We start from the raw sequence: 24074 nt of genomic DNA on the forward strand, positions 1-24074 counted from the left end.
CTGTGGCTGTTTCCTTCCTTTTGCTTTATTCCTTTGTCAGCTTTCCTTGAGTTTTGCCAGCTCTTCACCCTTATCAACTGGAAGTTTGCTGGATGTAGCAGGAAAACTTTGTTCAAAATGCTTTTTTAGTGCCTAATTCAGGGAAATAAAGGGAATTGTTTGATAGTACCACTATACCTCTGAGTAACACAGACCATTAGGGGTGTGCAGAGGGAGACTGCCTGGTTCTTGGGATGGGGATGGGTTGTCTTCACATTCTCAAGTCCACAGGTACTCGACGTGTCTGGCATTCAAGAACTGGCCTGGACTGTTTCCTGCTTTAGCAATTGGAAATAATCCAGCCAGTTACAGAACCACAGAATCATAGAATGGTTTGGGTTGGAAAGGACCTTAAGATCATCCAGTTCCAACCCCTGCCATGCGCAGGGACACCTCCCACTAAGCCATGTCACCCAAGGCTCTGTCCAACCTGGCCTTGAACACTGCTGGGGATGGAGCAGCCACAGCTTCTCTGAGCAGCCTGTTCCAGAGCCTCACCACATCACTATAGTTCCTGCAAAGCTCACCCTTTGGTTCAATGAATAACACTGATCCATGTTCAACTCCATGCTTTTGTGCCTTGCAAGTGGGTAGGGAAGGGTATGGGGAGCTTGTACTGTGCTGGGATGCATGAGAAAGGCAGCAGGAATATTCACTATGCTGTGGAGTGCTTGCTCCAAAGTTTTAATAAGATGCTTAGCATCACATAGGAGTGACCATGGAAATCATGGCAGGCTGTAGCTGGTCAGCAAGTGCAGATGATGTAGGGTGGGGGCAGTAACAGAGGAGGAAGGGGTTTCTTTGAACTCGGTGAAGTGTCTTCACAAGTGCACTTACAGGAGTTTGACTTGTGCTGATGTTGTCTACTGCTCTGCCAGGACAAGCGCTTGGTGTCTGTATTCTTGTGCTGTTGTGAAGCTGACTGTAATCAGCTCATGGTTGACTGAGCTCAGAGACCAGGAGCTGCACAAACCTGCATTTTCTGAAGCAATCAGCAAAGTTGCTGAGCTATGCAAATCGAAGTGACAGCCAAATCAAGACACGTCCATTGGAGATGAGCATGCACGCTTTATTCTGGGAGTGCATCAACGTGACCAAAAGGGAACCTGAGTGTCCCAAATCTAATGTTGTCCTCAGAAGACCAAGAATAATCTGATGCTCTTGCTGGTGTGTTTGTATCTCAGCTAATGAGCAACTTGGCATGGTTGGTGAGGCTGTTCCTTGTCCACAGAGCAGATCTGGGACAGCCCCTCTCTGAGAGGTGCAGAGGGGATGTGATGCAAGAGGCTTTTGGTGGTAGGATGTCCCCCAGCCTCTCCATCCCGAGAGACAGCGGGGCACTAATGTGTCCCCTGGGCAGGGCAGAGAAATGGGCCTTTGTTTCCAAGACTTTGTTCAGATGGGCCTCATCAAAGCTGCCAAACACAAGCTTTTAGCCACATCTGATGTGAGGGTGCTGTAGTTGTGCAACACCTCTGGCTTCCATCTGTGTGTTAAGCTCGGATGGAGGTGTTTGATGAAGACAGGATGGAGGTTTCACTGAAGAGCAGGACAGCACAGAGTGGAATTTACAGGTGAGCCCTGACATTCTGCCTGCCTGCTCCTGCCTCACCTAAATCCACGGATTATAGGAGATAGATGAGGTGAGCAGATTTTGGTATGAATGTGGCTGGCAGCAGACACAGGTCATGGATTAAACATGTGCATTGCAAGAAAGGGGCTTTCTTGAGGCAAACATAGAGGCCTGCTGTTGCTGTGCAGCCCTATTCATCTCCAACTCTGATGCCAACATCGTTATCAATGTGTTTATATGAAGCTTGGCTGCAAAATGGCTCATCCTCCTCAAGTTTTCTAAGCAAGGCTGTAGCTTTGCTAAATACTCCTTCTATTGTGCTGCCAGGGGCTCTCTTAAAGGCCAGTAAAGGAGGTGGCCCGTTTGGCCACAGTGATAACTGAACCGGAAGTTCAATTCCCACATGTCTTAAATCTGTTTGCAGGCTGGCAAGTGACCAAGTGGGCACCTCTTTCTCCAAGTAATGGATTGCTCACATGCGAATCAGCCTCTAGCTGCTTCCACAGTGCCTGGTTTACCAGAGCTGCACAGGAGCATGCCCCTGCCATCACGCTTGCAAACCTTGCTGAGTGCCAGGGCTGTGCAGGGAATGGTGGGGATGGGGACAGCCTAGCCCTGCGTCTGTACTGGGTCACCATCCTTGGCTCTGAGTACACACGCAGAGCTGCTCCGGGGCGTTAGCACATCTCTGCAGTGTATGGAATAGCTGTCCATCCTCCAGCTGGCAGGCAAGCCTCTCCCAGGTTACAAACAAGCACTGTGGAAAAAGCTTGCTTGGAAATCACTTGCAGAAGTGGAGCTGGAGCTGCAGATGAGATGCCCCTGGCAGAAAATGTGCAGACTTGTGGCTGGAGGATAGAGCTGGTGGCAACGGAGTGATTGAGGGTCCTTCTTGTAGGAGGATGTTGCTGATATGTCAAGGCATGTGTCTCTGCAGAGGAGCACTCCCTGGGGACCCAGGCACTGGATCAAGGCAGTGGAGCAGCTCTATTTGACTCTCAGGAATGTTGTCTGGTTGTTAAACCAAGCAAACTGGGGGTACTGTTGTGCAGGGGGATTTTTCAGTGGAAAAGGAAGGTATGTACAGACAGAGCTCTGGCAGGTCTGGCAGTTTATTTCCTTTTGTTAACATAAACATGGCTGTGTTGCTCTGCCCCATGGATACTTGTCTGGGAACAGCAGTATCCCTTGAGCTTATAGCCACTGCCAGTCCCTGCTGAAGGAGAAATGCTGATGTTTAACGCACGCAGCACTTTCCTCCTGCCATTCCTTTATAAGGAAAAACATTTCAGATTTAGTTTCTACCTTACTTTAACTTCTTCTAAACAAGAGCAGTTTAATTCTGCTGGTGGAACATCGAGTCCAACACTCCCTGACCTGCTGTGGTTATTATAGGCACTGGCACTGCAGATGAAGATGAAGTATTAACAAAAGGCTGAGCTCACTGGACACTGGTGTGTATGATGGGGTAGAATGGCAAGTGAGCATAGTATGAGCTTCTTGTGGCTTGGTATGATGGCAGTGGCTACATCTCATCAGAAAGGGGACTTGCCCTGTTCCCCTTTCCCTGCTGGGCTGCAGGGGCTGCAAACAGAGGACAGGCTGTGTGTGGGGAGACATAACCCATCCGTGTCTGTCACTGCAGGCAGCAGGTCCAGCTCTGCTCACTCAGGACATTTGGATTCTGCTTCCCTCATTTAGAAACAAAAGGCTCAGAGCTAACTGCCTGGGAGCCTGCAGCAAGATGCTTTGCACAACCACCCAGGGAAGGGCTGTGTCCTGCACCGATGGCAGCGCAGAGGCTGCTGAAGTGTCTCTGAGTTTTGCCCTATGCCAGGACCCCCAAACTCAGCCGCCTCCAGGGTTTTGCAGTCCTGTTCGTTGGGGAATTGCCAGCAGGGAGTTTCTCTCCCCCTCCTACTGCTGCTGGAAATCTCCTCCTCTCTCCCGCCTGGCTCCGTGCCGCCTCTCTCTATGGCTGGTGCTCTGCCCCCAGCGTGCTCGTGGGCCTCTTTCCTATTTAGGGCAAACACTGGATGGCCCCTGCTTTTGGCCTGCTTGCAGCACGTCTCCCAGCTGATCGCTCTTCTCTTTTGGATCCTCTTTTGTTTCTGCAGGCTGAAATCCCCAGCGTCCCCCCGCCGTGTGTGCTGGCTGCGGCTCACGCCGAGGGATGGCTTTTGGAAAGCTGCGCTGGGGCAGGCGTGGATAGGGGGAAGCCCAAGTGTTGACCTGCTCTAGATGAGGCTTGGTGTTGACAGTCTCTTCTAGCAGACAGGGTGAACCTGAAGATGGTGGTGACAGCATCAGGTCCCTCCTGAAAGTGATCTCAGCAGAAACAAGTGCCCTGCGGCAGGGAACTTGCAGGCATGGGGCTGTGCATTGGTGAGAGTGGGGCAGGAGTGGCTGAGCATGTGAAAGGGAAAGGAAGTCGAAGGTAATTTCCCTAAAAGCTAGAATGTTGAATCAGTTTGACTTGGTCTTTTTAAGCTTAAATCAACTGTGCAGCTTTCCCTCTTTGGGTCCAGGCTGACCCATCTCTTTCCTATCTGCATTCCCCAACCCCAGGAGTTTAATGGCACCAATCCTGCCTGTGTTGGACCTGCCGAGGCCTCCTGGGTAGCAGAAATGCAGGTGGTGGAGCTGAGGGCATGATTTCCCTGGCCAGACCATCATAGGGTGATACTGGGGCACCCAATTCCCATCCACAAGGTGATGGGAGCACACAGCCAATGCACATTGGTAGTGATGCCTACCCACTTGTGCACCCTTCCCATTCCTCTGGTGGAGCTGGAGCAAAGGGGAAACTGCCAGCGGTGCTTGGTGCTGTGTGAGTGCTGCTGGCCACACCTCAGCATCCCTGCTGGTGCTTTCGCTGCCATTTGCCAAAGCCTTGAAAAGGAAAGGAAAATTGTGATCATTCTTCCTTTCCTTCCTTTCCTCCTGCCCTTGTGTCCTCCTCCCACTGTGTCCCAGCTGCCCGGAGGAAGCAGAGTGGGTGTGGGGCTGGGAACTGTTCTTATCAAACGGGTTGATGTCAGAAAGGAATAATAATAATGAAACACTCATGGTGGTGTGCAGGGAGCTCAGGAGGTACCGCTGCTCCCGAGGCCTGACCTGAGGCTCCTGGTGCTTCCTGAGCCCTTACACGGGGTTGTAGGCTCTTTGTGCTGCAGCAGATTTTGTTGTGTGCCTGAAATAGAGAAGCTGGGAGAAAATAATGGGGGCTGGTGCAGGGAGTGCGAGCTGCTGGAAACCGCTCTCTGAGAAGCAGGGGCAGGTACAAGAAAAGCAGGATTCCTGCCATGAGCTGGTATATTTATGACTGGAAAGGTTTGGGTTGAAAAGGTCGTGAGCAGGCGGCTGAGGGAGCAGCAGAGGCAGTAGCTCTAAAAGCCTCTTTTCCAGCTCACACTCTGCTCTGCAGCAGGGACAGGAGGGTCCCATGGGTGGCCCCTTATGATAAGAGGGGGACAGTGAGCACTGGAGGCGTGCAGAACAGCCAGGATATGCATGGGGAGGTGGGATGGAGTAGGATTTGCACCCGTGAGGCTGCCACGGGGGTGTACTCAGCATGGGGAGCTCATGCTGTGCCTGCCTCCTCCCCATGTGTGGGGATGGAGTTTCCAGCCCTGCCTTGGACACCACGTGAAAATGAGTCGTGCACATCTGGAAGCGGAGTGTATGCACATAGCTCTGCCAGTTTATTTATTCCTGCAAATTCTCCCTAATTAGGGAATGTGGGGAAGTTTGCAGCAATGGAAATAGCCTCTTTCTGAGGGGTTCAATCTTCTGGCTCACCCTCACCTCCCCTTTTTGCCCCTGCAAATATGCATGGGGTGGAAATTGCAGGGAGGTCTTTCCTACCTTGAGGTCCAGGCACTGCACTTTCTTCTGGAGTCAGATGCATCCTCAGCTGCACGGGAAGGCTTTGCAATGGAAACGTGCTGTGCCATGTGTGTGTTAAACTCATCAGAGGATAAGCAAGGTTTCTGAAGCCTCTTGGTACTGTTAAAACATCTGTGCTGTCACACAAAGCTGCTTTTTGTGCCGGCTTGATCTTAATATTAAAATGCAGTAATTAATAATGAATAATTTTAAAAACAATGACAGTATTAAGGTCAGTTTTCTGCTTGGATCTTAAACTGCATCTCCCAGGTTCTTAGGAAAGTCTGACCTGAAAGTAAATGACAAGAATGAGGGCATGAGACTGTGTTTGTTTTAACTGCGTGAGGTTCAGGCAGATGCAGTCCCTGATCCTCTTCCCATTTCCTTCCCCTGCAAGTATCCCCTGATGTTTAATCAACACCAGGGAGCTGTGCTTCCCTTCCTTTCCCTTCCTTTCCCTTCCTTTCCCTTCCCAGGCACGGGGGCTGCCAGCAGGCTCCTCCAGTGCAATGCTCACCTCCTGGGTGTGCACTTGGCTGGGGCTGGTGCAATGCTCCTGGCCTGGGCTCGGGACAGCACTTCCCTTTCCAGGCTCTAGGCATGCACAATAGCCGGAATCATCATCTCAGCGTGGAACACTTCAAACTGGGCTCCAGCACCAGCATGAGGTTGGTGGGGCCCGTGGTGAGCTCATCCTCTGCATACAGATCACTGGATATAATGGGGCAAATTGCTTGCTGGAGTTGAGAAGGGTTGGGTGCATAGGAAGGGGATTTATTAGGTGCAGAGCTGTGCCCTTCCAGCATAGCCATGTGCTGCTGGATCTGAGCATGGTGGATGCTAACCTGCAGCATCATCCCTGCAGGCAGTGGGACTGGGTGCCTGGTTTGGATCCCACATCAGCACTGGTGTGAACCCAGGGCCACTACACCTCCATCCCCACAGAAGCAGGGAAGGTGCTGGGGACCATCAAGAATTTACACACGTGGTGGGCAGGAAAGACTCGGCTCTGTTTTCAGGTTGGCAGGGTGAGAGGGTAGATGCTGCTCTTCTGCTTGTCCAGCTCGGTGTAACCACACATGATGAGTTCCCTTGTCCTGTTTGAGAACAACTCCACACTGACATAATGGAGTTAAGATGAAGTTATGCATTGATCCCCTGCAGGAGGTGGAGGAGAAGAGGCTGCAGGGACCTTGTATCTGCAGTTGTTCCTCTACCTGCCCAGCTCTGTTGGGCCTCTCAGCTCCAGGATTGTCCCAGAACACCGAGTTTGCTGTTTTCCCTGTTTGTGCAGTGAGTATCTGAGAAGCTGCAGGCTCAGGAACCATCTCCTTCCCCATGTCACGTTGTATTTCCTACAAGCAGCCATGCCCCACGTCAAAACCTTCTTGGCTTTTTGTCCTTTTGATTTCACAGCAGTGCCTTTACATCTCCTATCACTAACTGTTAAAATCTTCTCATTTCCAGCTCATGTTGACCTGTTTGTGCCATAACCATGTCCAAGTTTGGATTGGGCTTTTCTTTTCTTCCCTTAGTAACAGTGATCTTTGCCTGCAGCAGCTTTCCCCTGTAGTGCACCTACATGTGATGCTTCCAGCAGTCCCATCCCCTCTCCACTTTCATTTCTGCTTGCTTTTCCTGACACTGGGATGCCAGGATGACTCCAGATGGAGCAGTAGTGATTTCTGCTTTGCTGCTGGAAGCATCTCACTGTTTCAGGAGTGCACTTGCTTTAACTGCATGGTGTTGGTGGCTCACGGCCACACTGGGACCCACCAGTGCTATGAGGTCCTTCACAGTGAAGCATTCTTCATGAGCAAAGACTTTATTAAAAGCCCTTTAGGTACTGACCTCCTATCATTCTTCCAGATTTCATCCTATTTCTGTTATCCAGGTTTCAAAGTTACCCGACCCTTTCTGTGCGGTACCCTGGCTCTGTGTTTGGAGCAGGGGCTGCGTAGCTCTGTGGCACTAAGGGATGAGATCTGGCCACACTTCCCTTACCAAGAAATTCGGTTGATTATCCAGAAATCTCAAAGCAGCAAAGCTATTTTGAATTTTCTAAGCTTTTCCCATGCTCTTAGTTTCCTTGCAAAGGAAGGGAAGTGTGACCAGCAGTGAAGCGCGGCCGTCCTCACAGCATTTCCTTTGGAAGCAGGAAGAGCCTAAAGCCTTGGGAAAGTGCCTTTTTTTGTGACAATCCCTACGTAATCGGCAGGTCTGGCTTCATCTACATGAGAGCACAGGTGGAGGTGATGGGAACTGTGTCTCTGCTTTTCCGTCCAGAGTCCCCCCAGCCAGTAACACTGCCACTTCCCAAGGAGCTGGGGGCTGGATTGCCACCACAACCAGGCCTGCCTACCTGCCATGTCTGTTACATACCTCAGTTTCCCAGCTGTAATGTGGAGATCATTGAGCTTCTTCCTGGTGGATTTGAAAGCAGATTTTTTTTGGGGGGGGCAGAATCACAAGAAGTCAGAAAGTGCAGGGAGCAGAGGAACAGAAGGGAAAGTAATTGCAACAGCCTTATTTGGGGGCGGGGGCTTAGAAAGAAGAGCTGTGACCCGTCATTCCTTTGCCTTCAAAATCTGCCTTGTCTGGGTTATGATACATCTGTTTCTCCCTGTTAGCCTGCATTGGTGCTGCCTGTCTGACCACAGCTGAGTGTATGGTGCTGGCAGTGCTGCTCCTGCTTTGGCTTTTGGTGATGCTTGTGGGGACGTTGGACCACTGCGGATGTTGGGAGTGGGTATCACACGGTGCAAGAGCCTCCACACACCTCCCCAGAAAGGATGTTTTATCTGTGATCATCAGCAAGAAAAGATATTTGAACTCTCACTAGAAACATTGGGTGATTGATAATAGTGTTCAGCTGTTCCTACCTAGTACTTTTGGTCAGTAAGTCTCAAAGTATTTTATAGAAGAGGCCAGAATAGATCAGAAGTTTTGTTTTCTAACTAAAATAGGGAGAGGAAAGGGAAGATGCTGTGGATGAATTACTTGCTTTTCTGTGTGACACATTTAAGATTCAAGTAACCACAGTGACTCATGCCACCCTGTCTAACAGCTGACGCTCATGACTGGGCAGATCATGAGAGTGATAACTACTGCATGGGTTCAGAAAACCCTGACTTGTGGGAGGAAGAAAATCTGCCTGAAAAACTGCATTCTTAGCAGCTTGCAAGGGAACTGTATGGTGCTGTTTAAAATGCATGTGGAAAGGAAAGTCCCTTTTCTCCTTAGCCTATCTTGATAAGGGATCTTCTAATGCTGATACCATCTCCTTGGGTTTTTTTCTTCGCTAATGTTATTTTCCTCCTTGAAGTGACTTCCTAGGTCTGCTCTGCATCATGGTCCCCCATGTCTGTGCCAGGGCAGAGGCAGTGACCTCTGGAGGAGGTTGTGCTGTGATATGGAGAAGCACCCAAGGTACATGGCTACCTTGAGGGCAGGAGAGGCCAGGGATGAAGTACCCAGAGAACAAGAGTTTCTTGCATCTGCCAGCTATCATGGCTTTAAGCTAGTTTATCTTGGTGTCCATAACTAAGTCATCAGCAGATTTTACAGACTGCCTTTTCAGGGGCAGGAAATCACTTCTAAGCCAACAAAACAACTTTGCAGGAAGCTTATTGCTCATCTGAAGAGCAGAGTGATGGCGAAGGAAAATGGCTGAGCAGTCAGTGCCCTTGGTGGCCTGGGTTAGTAAGGAAACAAGAAGTATTTCCATTATCATGTAATGCAGCAAGGGAAGTAATTTATTTAAAGCCCTCCTGCAGCCAGTGGTTTGCAGAACAGGGATTGGGTCTCAGACAGCAGCAGACCCGAAGGTCTCAGCTCTAGGTGAGTACCCTGATTACAATAAAACCAGTTAGAGAGACTCTTGAGTTTTGCTAGCAAGGGGAGCAGCAGGCACCAGAAGAGATGTGATCTGCTCTCTTTCTTTGGAAAAGTGAGTTCTCGCTCTTTGCTACAACCAAATCAAACATTCAATGACAAACACTTGTGAAATGTTGGGAGGGAGGAGCAGGAAAGCCAAGTAAGTGACTAAGAGACCAAAGAAGATGCCTGACATGAGGGACAGAAGGGCAGAACCTGATGAGTTTATCGAAGGGAATGCAGGTGATGTGGTCAGTGTGGGAGATCAGGAGAAGGTTCAGGGTCCTTAATCTCCTTGATCTACCAGACAAGGGCAGAGCAGGGCCCCTGCTGAAATTGCATTTGGATGAGCAGCGTGACACACACTTGTGCTACACTGATGGGGAGCCCCAGAAATAAATCTCAGTGAAGGTGATGATTCTCCATTCCTTTAGAGTGGGTGCTCAGCTTCGTAGGGTTGCCTGCCTTTCTAGCAGAGCTGCTTAGGTGCACACAAGCTTTCAAGTTTAGGGTGCAGGCAGAACACCAGATAAAATGGATTTAGCTGGTATGTGTGGACTGGACAAGTGAATAATTTTTTTTGCTCCCTTTTGCTTAGGAAATGCAGGGTAACCCAGGGAACAGGGTCTAAAGCAAACTGCCTCAAACTCTTCTCCTGAAGAGCTCTGAACTTCTTCAGCAGTTTCATGAGACCAGAGGAAATCATCATAGCACTCACTGCTCACTGCCTACCAAGCAATGGGGGCTTTTCTAGTGGTTTACTTCTTATTGCCTCCTGTTGACCTCAAAAAGAGAGTCCCCATCACAGTGCCACACTGATCCACCACTGTGTGACCTAGTTCAAGGAGTCCCATCAGACTCCAAGCAGCGGGTCTGGCATGAATCTCATGGGGTTTGTGAGGGGGGAGACCCTGAACATCAAAAAATACGCTTGGCTCTTCCTCAGCTTGACCCTATTGCGCTTTTAAAAGTCCTTTTTTACCATACCGATTTTTAGTTTGTCTTGCTTAGACCGTTTTCCCCCTTTTAAACCCATTCTGCAGGCTTGCAACGAGAGCGTACGGGGGAGTTAAGGATGCTTAACAGCCTTCCTACTCTCGGTTCTGCTCCTCCAGCGCGGTGTCGGGGTCAGTTTTAACAAAGTAGCTTTTCTTGTCCCTCTGTAACTGGGGTTGGTACTTGCCAGCCTTTTGTACCTGTTGGAACCGGATCCGGATGTGACCTGCGTGTGAGCAATGGGGAAGAGGGAAAGCAAGCCGCTTTCTTCAGAAAATCAATGGTGTGATGCTGCGTGATGTGTCCGTCACCACCGCTCCCTGCAGAGCAGATGTGGATGTGACACCCTGGTGTGATAGCCACAGGTCCACGCTGGTTTCTGTTCTTCCCTATGGCGTGGGGAACAGGTAATGGTGTTCAGGCAGGAGGGCTTGACAAGGGGACACGGGGCGGCATGGGTGGTGTATTGCACAGGGAGGCATTTACACTTCTGCTGTTGCCCAGAGATGCAGCACTGGTGCCTCTCTGCACTGCTGTGGTGTGTTGGTTTCTGATGCCTTTAGAAGCGCAAGAAATGAAAGCTGAACTCTGCTGCTGGTGAAAGGGGGAGGAAAACCACTATACCTGTCTTAAAACGCCACACTCGTAGTTTAAAAGTGCATTCTCAAGACTATTTAAGCTGTTCTCATGTTTTAAAGTAATGCCTTTCCTTGGATTAAAACCTCAAGTTATTAACAGGATTGAAAACCTGGACCTTCTTGAGTCTGGGAAATTGGTGCTCTTGGTTTTGTGTTCTGGTTCACATCACTCTCGGGGAGTCTGTGGTGTTTGCAGACTTTGGAAGTGTAAAATTAAGTGTGTGACATAAGCGATGAGGCATGCACTTTCTGCAGGAACAGTACTACTGTTTTGCATAATTCTTCTTTATGGTTCATCCAAAGTGGACTAAAACCCCAGCCCATTAATTCTTCTTTTCCTGTTGATGTGCCTGGACACATTTCAGAGATATCATCACTTGTAAATGATGCCACTAAAACACAGGGTGGGGAGGATAAAAAGAGGGTCAAGAGGGCAGGAGCTGAATCAACATGGGAAGGGAGATACATCAGATCCTGAGCAGAGAGATGCACAAACTGAGAGGGTGTGAGCGGTGGAGGGAAGGTGGCTGTGTCATAGAAGAGGCTGGTGTTGATGCCTGGAGCTCAGGCTGGAGCGGAGCAAGCTGTGGCACCGTGGGGCTCACACGAACGTGCCCAGCTGCACACTCAGCTTCGGGGTGGCTTTTGTCGCCTCTTCTGCTGCTTCGGTGGCAGCTTCCAGAGCTGGCTGCAGAAGTGGCGACGGCTTAGCACTGCTAGCTAGTGCTCTGGTTTGGTTTTGAGAAATCCTGACAACAGAGGAGGGAGGGGGGCGAGTTGCTCCTTTCCAAACAAGGGCAAGTTGAAAAGCGAACGGGTTACGGGTGCTCGAGAACACCGGGGATGCAGCCCAGCCGTTTAGGCGAGTAGCATCCCTTTCGTGGGGCATCCTCGGGGGCCGACCCAAGGCCGGTTCCACTTTTGTTCTGCACCCCGGCAGGCAGCGGGTTCCGCAGAGGGGCCGGCACCACGGTGGGGGGGGGGGGGAGTTGTGACGGGCGTGGGGAGCAGCCAGTGCGCGGCGAGGGGCCGGGCCGGGCCGCGCTGGGTTGGGCCGGGCCGGGCGGCATGGCAGCGTGCCCGCCGGCGCGGGGGGCGGCCGCAGCCGCTCGCCCTCCGCCATTCATTCGGCCGCAGGCGGCGGCGGCTGCGAGCACCCGCCGAGCCGGGGGGCAGCACCCCGCTCCCCGCCATGGCCGACCCGGCCGTTAACGCGCACCTGGAGGGCATCATCTCCGACTTCGAAGGTGGGTGGCCCCGGGATGGATGGAGGGACGGGGAGGTTAAGTTGGATCTGGGGCTAAACCGGGAGAAGTTGCCGCTGGGCAGCGCGGAGCCGCCCGCGCCCCTCGCAGGCACCGCGCCGGACCGAGCCCGGTCCCCCGGGAACAGCTGCTTCTCCCCCGCCGCTGCTGCCGGTCCCGGTGGGTTTGGGGCCGGTGTTGTCGGTGCCGTCATCGGGCTACAGTGCCTTTTGTTCCGAGGCGCTGTACCCGGGTGTTATCCGCTAAGGCAGGATCCTACGGGATGTTTTTTCCTTTCCTGCCTTCCCCAAGTTGGTTTATGTAGATTTTTAGCTGTAAGCGCAAGCCTGACAAGACTAAAAGTCTGTGAAACCCCAGGCACTGGCCTTCTGTTGACTCCCAGATTTTGGATGCAGACACAGCCCCGGAGTAGCTGGGAGGCAGATAGCGAACCCAAGTTTCCAATATGTCCATAGCGGGAGCTGCCCGCCCTCGAAAGCTTCGCAGTTGTCCCATGGCAGAGCTCCAGTTGCCCGACAGCGTTGCCTCCTCTTGGAGTGTGGACGGGGGATGCCTCCTCCCTGGGTACCTGGGGCTCTTTGCTCTGTTTGCTGGCTCTTTCAGGCAAGAAAATAAGCTCACGGGGAAGCGCGCTGCTGCCAGATGGGTATGGGAGTGAGAGACAGGCAGAAGGAGGGGGGAGGCTGTGTCTGAAGCAGGCGCTGAGAGATCGGCTCGGGGGAGCTCATCTTCCTGAGCACAGTTCTGGAAGAGCAGCCCCGTCCCTGCGCACTCACATCCTGGCAGCGACCCAAAAGTGAGCTTCGAGCAGCGGTTTCTAGAAAAAAAAAAAACAAGCAAGAAGCAGTGGAGCTCTGGGGGCCGTGATGGGAGCTTATCCAGGGGCTGCGTGGGGATGGCGGCTGGCTGCGGGCTGGGATAGCTTCACCGCCTCCTGGTGAAGCCAGCCTTGCCTTTGGGAAGCGGCACCGTGGTGTTTTCCCTCTGGGTAGCTGAGGAAGCTGAGAGCACAAGGGTTCCTCTTCCAGGTCAGGCAGGAAACGGGTGGCAGAGCTGGGGTCCCTGCAGCCCCTGTTGGAAGGTTTAGCCACATCCCTGGCCTCTCTTTTCCAGCCCTTGGGCTTTCTTCAGCTAAAGTTGGGAGTGGATGACTTAGCAGGAGGGTGAGGAAAGTCACGTCCCTTAGGAAGATTGGGGCTGACAAGTGTTGGGACACAGAGAGCGACCTGATACACCATCAGTTTGGCACTCGGGGTTCAGCGGCCAGGACGGTTGTAACTGTCCTGTGGGCACTCGGATGCTTCCCCACCCCAGGGCTCCCCAGTGCTGATGTAATTACAGCCTTTCCTCTCCCTGCTCCAATTGCATTTAAATCTCAGAAGAATGAGTAATTCCCTACTTGGATATGATAAAGGCTTTGCTGTGAGCCCCGGGGCTGCTTGTTGGGGCTGTGTGTGCTCCTCGGTGGCACCGAGCTGCTCTGCAGTGCTGTTTTTCTCAGTCCATGGAGCGCTTCATAGTTCCTGCCTGTGCAGAGAGAGAGGCTGGGGAAAGCTCTGTGCGTCTGCAGCCAAAAGGTCTGGCCTTGCCCTTGAGCAGGGATCCGGGCTACTGTTCCACAATTCAATCAGTTTTCTGGGTTGCAGAGCAGCTTCCTAAGAACAAGGCAATTAATTTCCAGCCTGTAAGGCAGGAGATGCCGTGTTCGTGTCTGCTGGGTGGGTGTCTCGGCCCCAGGCAGCCCGTGGCCAAGCAGGAAAGATGAGCCAAAAATACCACGGAGCAGAAACACCAGATCACCCAGCAGGCAGAGCCCTCTTTGTTCTTGCCGCTCACACACTGCCTGCCCTTCCGAACCACCCTGGTTGTTCCTGCCTGCTTTGCTCACAGCATTGGTGCCTGGCACGGGACCCACAGTTTTCTTGTCCTCGCAGCGAGTTGCAGGCTCGCCTGTGGGCTGCTGGTGTGGGAGCTGCCGGCCCCCGTGAGTCCGAGGAGGATGCAAGGGCTCTTTGAGAGGGGGAAAGGAGTACAAGATACAGCTTAGTTTCCAAATCAAAGCAACATGTGAGAGGGAAACACAGCACGGCAAAGTGCATTCTTCCTTGTGCCTGATGATGGGTATTGTCACTCCAGGCAACAGAACATGCATCCACCTCTAACCATGCAGCAGGTCCTGCAGGGAGGGCGCTAATCCTGCTGTTTGACTGGCAAAAGCTTTCTCATCTCTAATGGGGGGAGCATTGTTAGGTCTGTGGTCTGCCAGGATTTACAGAACATAATAGTTCTGCCCCGTGGCTATTGATTTTGGCAGGGTTTGGAAGCATGGTTGGCTCAGCCATGGTTGCGGCAGCACTTTCCAGGTTCACCTCTGTCTTGGAAGGGACTGTTGCTTGCTCAGCTCTCCAGGGTCTGAGACATGGATCCCTGAGCTGCAGGGAAGGGAACATGTAGCAGTAAATGGGATGCTTGTGCAGTGTGTAAACACCAAACCGTCCTGACCCTGTTCATGTTGGGTGATGCTGGAGAGTCTGTGACTGCAGAGAGGGGTGGATGTTCCTGTTCACAGCTTTGGTTGGCTGTGATGATGCCTAAAGATATCTCCAAAACATGGTACTTGTCTTCCTGCTAAGGATTTAGAACACTGTGTGCTCATGATCTACTGTCTGGTAGTAAGACAGAAGAGAGATGCTCCAGCCCCTCATCCTGGTGCGATGTGTCTGCTGCTGAGCAGAGTCCCATGGGTAACTGAGGTGCATTTTTGCTTCCAGTTGCTGCTGGTGAGTTGGCAGCAGTGATGCTGAGCACTCCTTGTCTTTGCCAATGCTGTCAGTCAACACCAGATTCATTTCCTTGTAATGTTGAAAACACAAATGTCACAGCGGGTGCAAGCTGCGAGTGCTGGTAAATGCTAAGTGGGGCTGTGGGTGTGTGGAGTGTGCCAAAGGGTTCAGTGTGATGGCCAGAGCTAGAGCCTTGGTGGGGAGGGTGGGGGACGGACAGGCAGAAACTATGAGGCAGCCTTTGCTTAGTGTTATTTTTCTTCTTCCCCACTCTTGGCACTTTCCCTACAGACATCTACTGCTTGCACTGCTTGATGAAGGCTATTACTAGTATTTCAGCCACAGACTTCTTCTCAATGAGGTCCTGACTCATGCTAAGTTCTGTCCTGGTTTTAAGGGTCATTGAAGACAAAGAAACATCAGCCAGGTTGTTTTTGGGAGGGGCTTTATTAGGAATAGCCTCTTCTATGTGCATGAGTCTCACGGGCTTGTCCTTAAAATCTGCTTGAACAAATGCCAGGGATGTCTGTGGGACACGTGGCCGTGGTGCATCCCCTGTGCTGCTCGGGGCTGCTGTGCCTGCTGCCATGGGGAGCAGCTGCTGCCTCCTGCTAATATTAGCAGGAATGTGCCAGAGGGATGGTCGCGATGTTATGTGGGTGATGCGGCTCGAATTCAATGTGATGAAGAGCCCCAGAGAGGGGATGTGCTCCGTGTTTGTGTAAGCATCTCGCTGAATAAGGATTTGGGGTCTCCCCTGGCAGCCGTGCCGAAGGGGCTGCATAATGAGTGCTTGCCAGGGCTTACATCTGTGGGAATGGGCTGGGAGTCTGGGTCCTGCTTATGCCTGGAAAAGGAAATACAAAAAGATCTCTCAGGTGATATCTCAGATCACCTGAACCCTCTGAGTGAAGCAGAGCTCCTGAATGTCAGTTGTTGGTTATATTGCAACTGGTCTCTTCTGGTATTCTTCATCACCAGCCCAGCATGGGTAGAGCCACTGCCACTCTCCCAGCTGAATGATGTAGACAGCAAGTCACCTCCAGTGTCCTCAATGATGAGCTTTATAGATGCTTCAGATGTTTTCTCTCTGTGTCCACTCTTCCTATCTAAGTTCCTGAATCTGAGACAAAAGGATGGGGTTTTCCTGCCAAATCAGTGTATGGAGGGTGAGACAGGAGCCAGGGGAAGGTGCCTGTGGGAAGGCAGGAGTTGTGTGTTTTCCTGTGGAAGTTGTATCTTCTCCTGCAGAACTGGCCTTCAGTAGAGTGGAAAAATCATATCTGCCTGGTTACACCAGCAGGGACCTGCCGTTGTGGACTCTTGTTGTTTGGGCTTTTTTTTCCCCTATGTATATTTAGTTCCTTGGGAATAACAAGGTTGTGAGAGAGTGGGAAGGGGAAGAACAGCTCCATCCATGTGAGCTGGGCTCTGGGGATGGCCTCTGGCCCTGGTTAGGATGTAGGCTCATCCAAAGGTCATTGTTTATAGACATCTTATGCAAGGAGGGCTGGGCTGCATGTCCTTGGGGATGGGCAACCACTCACTGCAGCATGAACCAGAGTGTCCTTGGCTCTGTGTCAGCATGGAGGGTTTCCAGTGTTGGCCTGTGTGGATGAGCTCTTGCTGTCCACTGGAGATCAGTCTTGAGCAAAGTGAGCACAGTGCTGTGCTCATTGTAAAGAAACCTTTCAAAAGTCGCTGGATGGGAAGGGACAGAAAGAGGATGAGGCTTGATACTGGAGCCTGTGCAAGTGTACTGCTGGTGCCTGGTGGTAACTCAAGATCTGGAGTGTGTACACGATGCTGCCTCTTCCAGGTACTCACCAGTCTCTGGGATCTTGGTTGCATCTTTCCCTTAGTAAGAAGCTCACCTAAAATATAATAACTCAGCTGCTTTACTCTTTGCTTCTTGGTGGTTTATGGCAGTAAAGTGAGTGGGAAGCACCTCTAGAACATGATGGGTCATGCCTAATGGATTTAAGTGACCATGTCTGCATCTCTTGGTCAATGCCTGCCAGCGAACCTGCTGCTGAGAGTCGTGGCACCACCGAGGGACCTGTGGCCTCACTGTCTGGGTGCTGGGTTAGTTGCTGTTCTGCAGCCCTTCCTTGCAGGGAGCTGCTCAGCCCATTTTCCCAGGAGTCAGGACCCAGACAGCAGCCGCAAAAGCCTGGACTGGGACTTGTCATAAATCCAAAGGCAATAATGGAGACTGCAGAGCCCATAATCACTCCAGATATTCATGTTTCTGACTCTGATATTTGATCTTTAAGGCAATGTCTTTCTGCAGGACCATTACGCAGGCTCTTTCCCTCTCCCACCCTTCCTCCCTCCTTTCTCCTGCTGCAGTGTGCTCTGGCACCTTAGTCTTTAGAGGCTGGACATGGATGCAACAAACCAAGTGACCCTAAATCCTGGTTAAGCTTATTTGAAGCCTGTAAAAATGAGTTGATGGGTCTGAATCCAGTTCCCAATAGGGCTGTGCCTGTTTGGTGGGGTTCAGGGTCCATCAGGGGAACTTTTTGTGGGAGAGGGGTGGGCTGTCATGCCCTTCAGCATGGGGCTAGGGTTGTGTCCTGGCCACTTCTCATTTTGTACCTGCAGGGTATCATTTGGTCCTGGCACCCCTCTTCTTCACTCATGGGGGCATCAGCAGTTTGCACCCATCTGCTGTGCTGCTGCTAGAAAGAACCTCTTCCCTCCCTTCCCTGCTGCACAAATGGTGCTGGTGAGGAGTAGCTCTTTGGGCAGTGAAGGGGTTTATTGTCACCTTCAACTTATGCAGAGTTGTCCCGAGATTAATGAAAGCTCTTATCTCTTGCTGGCTCTGACTCAGGCTTTTACAGTGATTGTTTTTGTGAGCTTGCTGGACAGAGCTCAGCACTTGGGTCTCCTGGGGACACTTTTGGGGTGGTGACTCAGGTGCAGGGTCTGTCCAAGCTGGCTCTTGGCTGGTTTGCATGCCCAAAGGTGCCACACCATGGGTGTCAGGGCAGTCTGTCCCCTGCACCTTCCCAGTGCTGCAGCAGATACCCTGTTGCTGGCACCCAAGTTGGGGTAGGGTACCAACATGTTGTCTCGGTATAGACACCACCAGTGTCAGACAGCCTCCGGTGAACTGCCGGGCAGGGGACACCATGACTGCATTGTTCTGTGACACCCTCCTCCTAGCAATAGAGGTAATGGTTTGAGTAAGCATCACAACATTATACAGCCCATTGCTCCTGGTGAGTTTGGTGCTCTCCAGCTTGTCCCAGCCCTGGGAGTTGTGGCAGGTTAACGGTGAGGGCATCAGCACACAACATCACACTGGCACTGGTCTGCTGGACTGCTCTGGGAGGGAAGAAGGATGCTGAGGAGTGAGGTTGGGGCCTAGGCTTTCTTTCATCTGGTCATTGGAAGCCCCCTTCAACAGAGACATCAGAGCTGGAAGCAGTGGCACCAGCAGTCACCGGGCCTGAATGGCTCCTGGGTCCTTCCTTTAGCCAGTTTTGCCAATTTCCCTTTTTCTGTAGCTTTTTAAGCATCACGTTGCAACACCACCTATCAGAGTGTCTCCTCAGGCTCAGACTCGGAGATTTAATCACCCAGTCCCCAGGCTGGTCACCCACCTGAGTCACTCCTCATGTTCCCTGCCTGGGTATTGGGAGCCATGGGAATGGTGTCTGGCTGCTTCCTAGGCCCGGTACAGGGCAGTCTGGGGTCTGCAAGACCATCTGTAACACACTTTTGCCTTCTGGGTGATTGGAAGGTGTTTTAGAAATACTAGTGAACCGAACCAAACCTGCAGTCCCCAGCGAGGTGCAGAGAAGATTTATTCTTCTCCTTCCTCCTCCCCATATGAAAGGAAACTGGAGCACAGGCAGGAGGCAAAAGCTGCAGAGAGCCTGTGGCAGAGCCAGTAATGCAATCTGCTGGACTTGAGACTCTGTGTTTGATGTCATTTGCTGTACAATTATGAAATGAATAGAAGGGATGTAAAATAGACTGCTCTGATCTGCAAGCGTTTTGCTGAGGGTTAATGGTTATATAAACCAAAGTGTAATGGAGAATCAAAGCTAAAACCATTCTAGAACTGTGTTATAGGGACTGGAAAGCTGGGATTTTGGATTAATCTTAGTGTGGATTGTCTTTTTTTCCACTCTGAGTCCCAACTTTGCTTTTGCATGGTCATTTCTGGTAAATGAGGAGTTGGCTGCATTGGTCTGAGGCTGCTCTGTAGCTTACTGCGTGTGAATGCAATGCTGCTTGAAAAGCTTTGCTTAATGTCAGAGCCCTGAACTTGCATTTATCCCCACATTTCCTCCATGGCTTAGCTCCTGGTACTGGTTGCACAGTTCAGGAAGGCGCTGCAGATAAGGAGCACATTGCCAGTGTTACCTTCTACACATGATTTGTGTCAGACCATGCAATAGATCTATTGCAACTTCTTCTGTATGCTGTCTGTAAAGTCAGTTAAAGGATTTGAGCATAAACCAGTCATAATCTGACCCAAAATAGGGTAGGGGTCATGCTACAACAATGGATTGTCATTATGTATTTTTATATGTATGTATTGCAACAAGGTTGCTTTATAGGAAAAAGAAAGGTGTGAAATCTCTTGGCATAAGCATGGGGAGGGGATCCAGCAACTCTGACTTCTCACTTACTTTGGATGACCAGTACCTTCAGGAAAGGTGCTTTTAAAGTTTCCTGCCTTCATTTCTCAAGGTGGAAGAGGGCAGCTGAATTTCCGGGGCTCTTTTGAAGCTGGTCGTGTACTCACAAAGTCCTGCCAGTATGTGTAGCATCACTTGCTGCCTGCACTGCCAGTGAATTTCCCATCTCAGCCCAATGGTTTTGAGGAGCTCGGTGCAGTTGGGAGCCGCTGGTTGTTGAGGATGGGATAGAGATAACCTCTTTCGTCCCTACAGGACATTTAGGTTTGTATATACACCCTATAGACACATGAAGAACATCCTACTTGTCCCTGAAACTGAGCCTTTAGGTCACTAGAATGCATCCACCTCTGTTACAGATGGCGACAGCTATTCAGCAGCATCATGGACAGTAGGTTTGAATAAGCCATACCCAGGTGGCCCCATGGTAACATGGGCAAACACACTCTGCACTTGAGCTGGGCCAGAAAACTGCCGTGAGCATCCTGCTGCCTGGTGGCAGGGGTCTGGGAAGCTTTAAGGGCTGTGAGCAGTTAATGCTGTGTTGGGTTTCCAAGGGTTTCCTTGAAAGATGAGACCTGCAGCCTCCCCCTCTTTCCTCCCCAGGAACAGGAGGTGACCATCTGGTAGCAGTTTAGAGAAAGGCAGCGCTCTCAAACGGTACCATTGTATGGTGTGAAATAACAGGGGCCTGGCTGCCCCGCTCCCATAAGGCTCTTATGTGCTGGAAAACCCAAGACCAGCTTTCCGTGCCTAAGCAAGCAAGCAAATGTAACCCTGGGGTCACAGCACCCCGTGAGGGGCAGGGGATGCTTAATGGGAAGCAGTTGGGCGCTGTGGCCATGGTGAAGCCTCAGGCTCCGGCTGTGAAGCAGGTCCCGGAGGAGGCAGCATCCCTCACTGTTTATTTTGGTCTCTTCCTGAGCTCTGTGCATAGAGGTTTCCTTGTATAAAGCATCCCCTTGACTGTTCCTTGGGTATTCCATTTAAAAAGGGAAGAAAAAAGGAGCAGATGTTCCCTCCTTGACCCTTTCCTGGGTTCCATGGGGTGCCTGGAACTGCTCTGTGAGGTGGATGAGCTGTGGTGGATGGCATGCTGTGTAACCCTGGTGCTTCCCACCAGGAGATGTGGAGCCCTTGGGTGGGAGCCAGGGCATTCCATGGCATCTAGGCACCCTTGGCTTGGCTGGGACCCCCAAGGAGGGACTCCCCTTCTGGGAGACGAGCATGTAGATAGGAGGCCTTGGCCATGGGTTGCTTGGTTGTGACTCCTCTGGCTGTTTTATGAGCTACTGGGGTGTGAACCAGACCTCTGCCTTCTATTCCCAGTTTGTAAGATCCCTAGAGAGCAGCAGTGACTGGTGGCATGTTACCTGCTGGCGCCTGGCTGTGGGGTGGCTGCGAGGATGCAGTGGCCACACTGTGCAGACATCTCCAGCACTGCAGCATGGAGTAGAAAGAGACATGAGTATTTTGCTACTTCTCAAGCCCTGTGCCTGCTTGGGGAGTGTTCAAGCCTGGGATGAAGACATGCATTTCTTTCCCAAAGTGCCTGGCTGGCAGGGACCACGTTTAGGTGAAGGCTGTGCTTTTGCAGGAGCTGCTGCCATTGTGGACAGCCAGCAGGGCTGCCCGCAGCCAGTGCCATCTCAGCCTGTGCCTCGCTCCTCTGCCAGGGCCATGGTTGTGTGATGCTGAGCAAAATGCCGCTACTTCAAGAGGTTTGTGCAAGTCTGCTCCCCAAAGGGACACTTCAAGGAGCATTTCCCAGCCAAGGCACAACACTTTTGGGCAGAGATTGGCAGGGGAAGAGGTTACATATGAAAGGAAGCACTCTGAAATCTTATTTTAGGGCTTTCTCTGCTGTGGGAGGGGAGATGCTGCCTTCAGCAATGGAGGATTGAGCCAGAGCTGCCTGAATTGGTTTGGAATCAGTTAAAAGGAAGTGGGTGTTGGTGGCAGCACCGTTTTGTGCTCACACCCCGTGGTGCATGCAGCTCCAGAGGAAGAGGAGGCAAGAGGCACCTCTGCCTCTTTCTCTGGCACCAGCCAGCTCAGTGGGGATGGGACCCGATCGGGTGCTGCTGGTGGGGATGGAGAAGCCCTGCTGGTCCTGAAAATTGCCTGGACAATTACATAACAGGGCTAACCCTGCAGTGAGTCCATCCTGGGCTGGGACACCTCGGCCCAGGGTGTCAGGGACATGTGGCCTCACGGGACCTAAGGCATTAGCCACAACTGCCGGGGTAGGACCCAGCACTGCGGGGTGGGAGCTCTGCCCTGCCTTCAGCTCCTGTTGCTGTGGATCAGCCAGCTTCCCTGCAGGAAGCCAGGAGGAGGGTCATTGGAGCAGAGGCTGTTTACTTTCCTTTCTTGGCTCTGCACAGGCTATTTTTAAGCTTTTTCCCTCTTTTTTTGAGAGTTGCTTTGCTTCCTGAGGTCCTTCTCTCTGCTCTGTGGAAGGAGCAGGAGAGAGGCAATGGTGAGCAGAGGAGCTGCAGCCGTGCACCAAGGGGCACCACTGTTGAAGGTGGCATCCCTTGTGGCTGCAGGTCTCTGTCTCGGAGGTGGAAACACAAACTCTGTTGGTCACAGACCCCATCCTTTCTCGTGCCTGGGATGTGTGACCTTCTCCATACCACACTGGACTCGGGGCAAGGGCCACATGTGCCAACAGGACAAGCTGGATACTGGAATCCCTATGCAACCAGGGCATCCCATCCTGCAGAGAGCCATGGTGGGGAAGCTCTCGGGTTGTCTCCAGTCACATCAGTGACACTGTTGGGGAGGGAACGCCACTGGGATCCATGTGATCTTGATGTCAGGAGCTGCCAAGCTATTTCTAACCTTCACATGGGGCGGTAGTTCCTTGCCCAGCCCCTTGGTACCTGCTTACTGCCTGTTGGGACTGCAGCTTGCATGGCTGGATGGCTCGAGTCTCCTGTGGTGTAATCGTAGTTTTCCAGCTCTTCCTTAGGCTTTTTGAACCCCTTTGTGTCTGGGCTTTGACCTTTTTCTCCTTTCTTCAGCAGGGCCCAGAAAGACTTGGAGAAAAGCCATTTTGGGTGCTGTATTTGGTCCAGGCCTATGATAAGGCAGGGGATGGCTGTGCTCCAGAAAGACTGCTGGTGGTGCTGGGCAGGTTTACCCTGGGCTTGGGGCACTCTGAGAAGTCTGAAGTCAAAAGGCCATGTGCAGCAGCACCAGCAGTGCCATCAAGTGACCCCCACACCACCCAGGCACTGCTGCCACCATTCCTTTAGCAGCAGCAAGGGGCATCAGAGGAGCTGAGATGATAGAGGTGGTTCATCCCATGACCCCTGCAAATTCATCCAGAGCTCATTATTGGGTCAAAAAGAAATCCCCAAATGCTTCGTACTGGGAAATTTCCAGGTTGATTAAGCATTTCCAGGTTCATTAAGGAAAGATGCTTGACAGTGTTTCCCTTGCTATTGGGCTCCTTAAGAGCATTTTGCTTCAAACTGTTCCTCCAGGTGCATTTGTCATGAGGTTATTGGGATGCTTTGTTGAAGGGAATGATTAGAGGCTGAGCTGAAGGAGAGATGAGCAGGTTTTAAAAGCCTGATATGGACACAACTGGGACCCCATCCTTTGGGTTGCTGGCAATGCCTGACCAGGCTGTCCCCTTCACTGCTCTTGCCTGCCTGGTGCTGCTTGAGGCCAGGGAAAGCTCCACATTACGTTGCCCCTTCCTCTCTCTTTGTTTTCCTGCAGAACGCAAACTGGCCTTAACTGGTGCATTGTTTTAAACTTGGGATTTCAGGGAAAAAATAGCTAAAATGCCATTTTCTGCATTAAGGGTGTGATGGAGAAGGAAAATGATAGAAAAGTCTGTGCAGGAAAGCCTGAGCTCCAGCTCGGTTTTGGAGACGTGAGAGTTCTGGACAAGTTAGAACAGCTCTCAAATGTGGGAATTGTCTGGATTAATTGTTCTGGGGGTGCTGAGAACTGAGACTTGGACACAGACCTGCAGAGCACAAGATGTGCCAAGCACAGGCAGCGGGGCAGGGATTGCTGCAGGGAGCATCTCCTCTGCAAGAGGTTGGTGACATGGCTGGGAGAGCTCTGTGTGATTCACAAAACAGAACAGAAAATGGAGAAAAAACATCTTCATTTTACTTCACTGCCTCCCTTTTTCCTTCTAGGAATGTCTGGAAAATTTGGAGATGCAGGACAGACCTTCCTGTGTGGCTTGTTCAGCATGGGAGCCCCAGCTCCAGGGGTCTCTCTTTCCTCACCATTTCCTTTGGGAGCTGCTGCCGTGGGATGGGTCCACCCCTGTCCCCAGCTCCTGCTGCCCAGGATGGGATGGAAGCGCTGCCTATCCTGCCTGG

The 24074-nt window shown here is 51.7% G+C and overlaps 1 protein-coding gene across 4 annotated transcripts in view; it reads left to right on the plus strand.

Moving 5' to 3' along the window:
- The window catches only part of SEPTIN9 (septin 9), a 133080-nt gene that overhangs the window by 52443 nt on the left and 56563 nt on the right, over positions 1-24074 (plus strand). Inside the window, exon 1 of one of the 4 annotated variants that reach the window (XM_062639757.1) lies at positions 12096-12257. The exons of the other annotated variants lie outside the window; for them this stretch is intronic. Within the exon in view, the coding sequence (XP_062495741.1) occupies positions 12203-12257 (55 nt within the window). The 5' untranslated portion in view covers positions 12096-12202. Of the gene's footprint in view, positions 1-12095; positions 12258-24074 lie in introns of those variants that run through there. 4 annotated transcript variants of the gene reach the window in all.

Source organism: Pezoporus occidentalis, unplaced genomic scaffold, assembly GCF_034315485.1.
Source record: "Pezoporus occidentalis ecotype Australia unplaced genomic scaffold, CSIRO_AGI_Poc_V1 ctg62, whole genome shotgun sequence".
Lineage (NCBI taxonomy): Eukaryota > Metazoa > Chordata > Aves > Psittaciformes > Psittacidae > Pezoporus > Pezoporus occidentalis.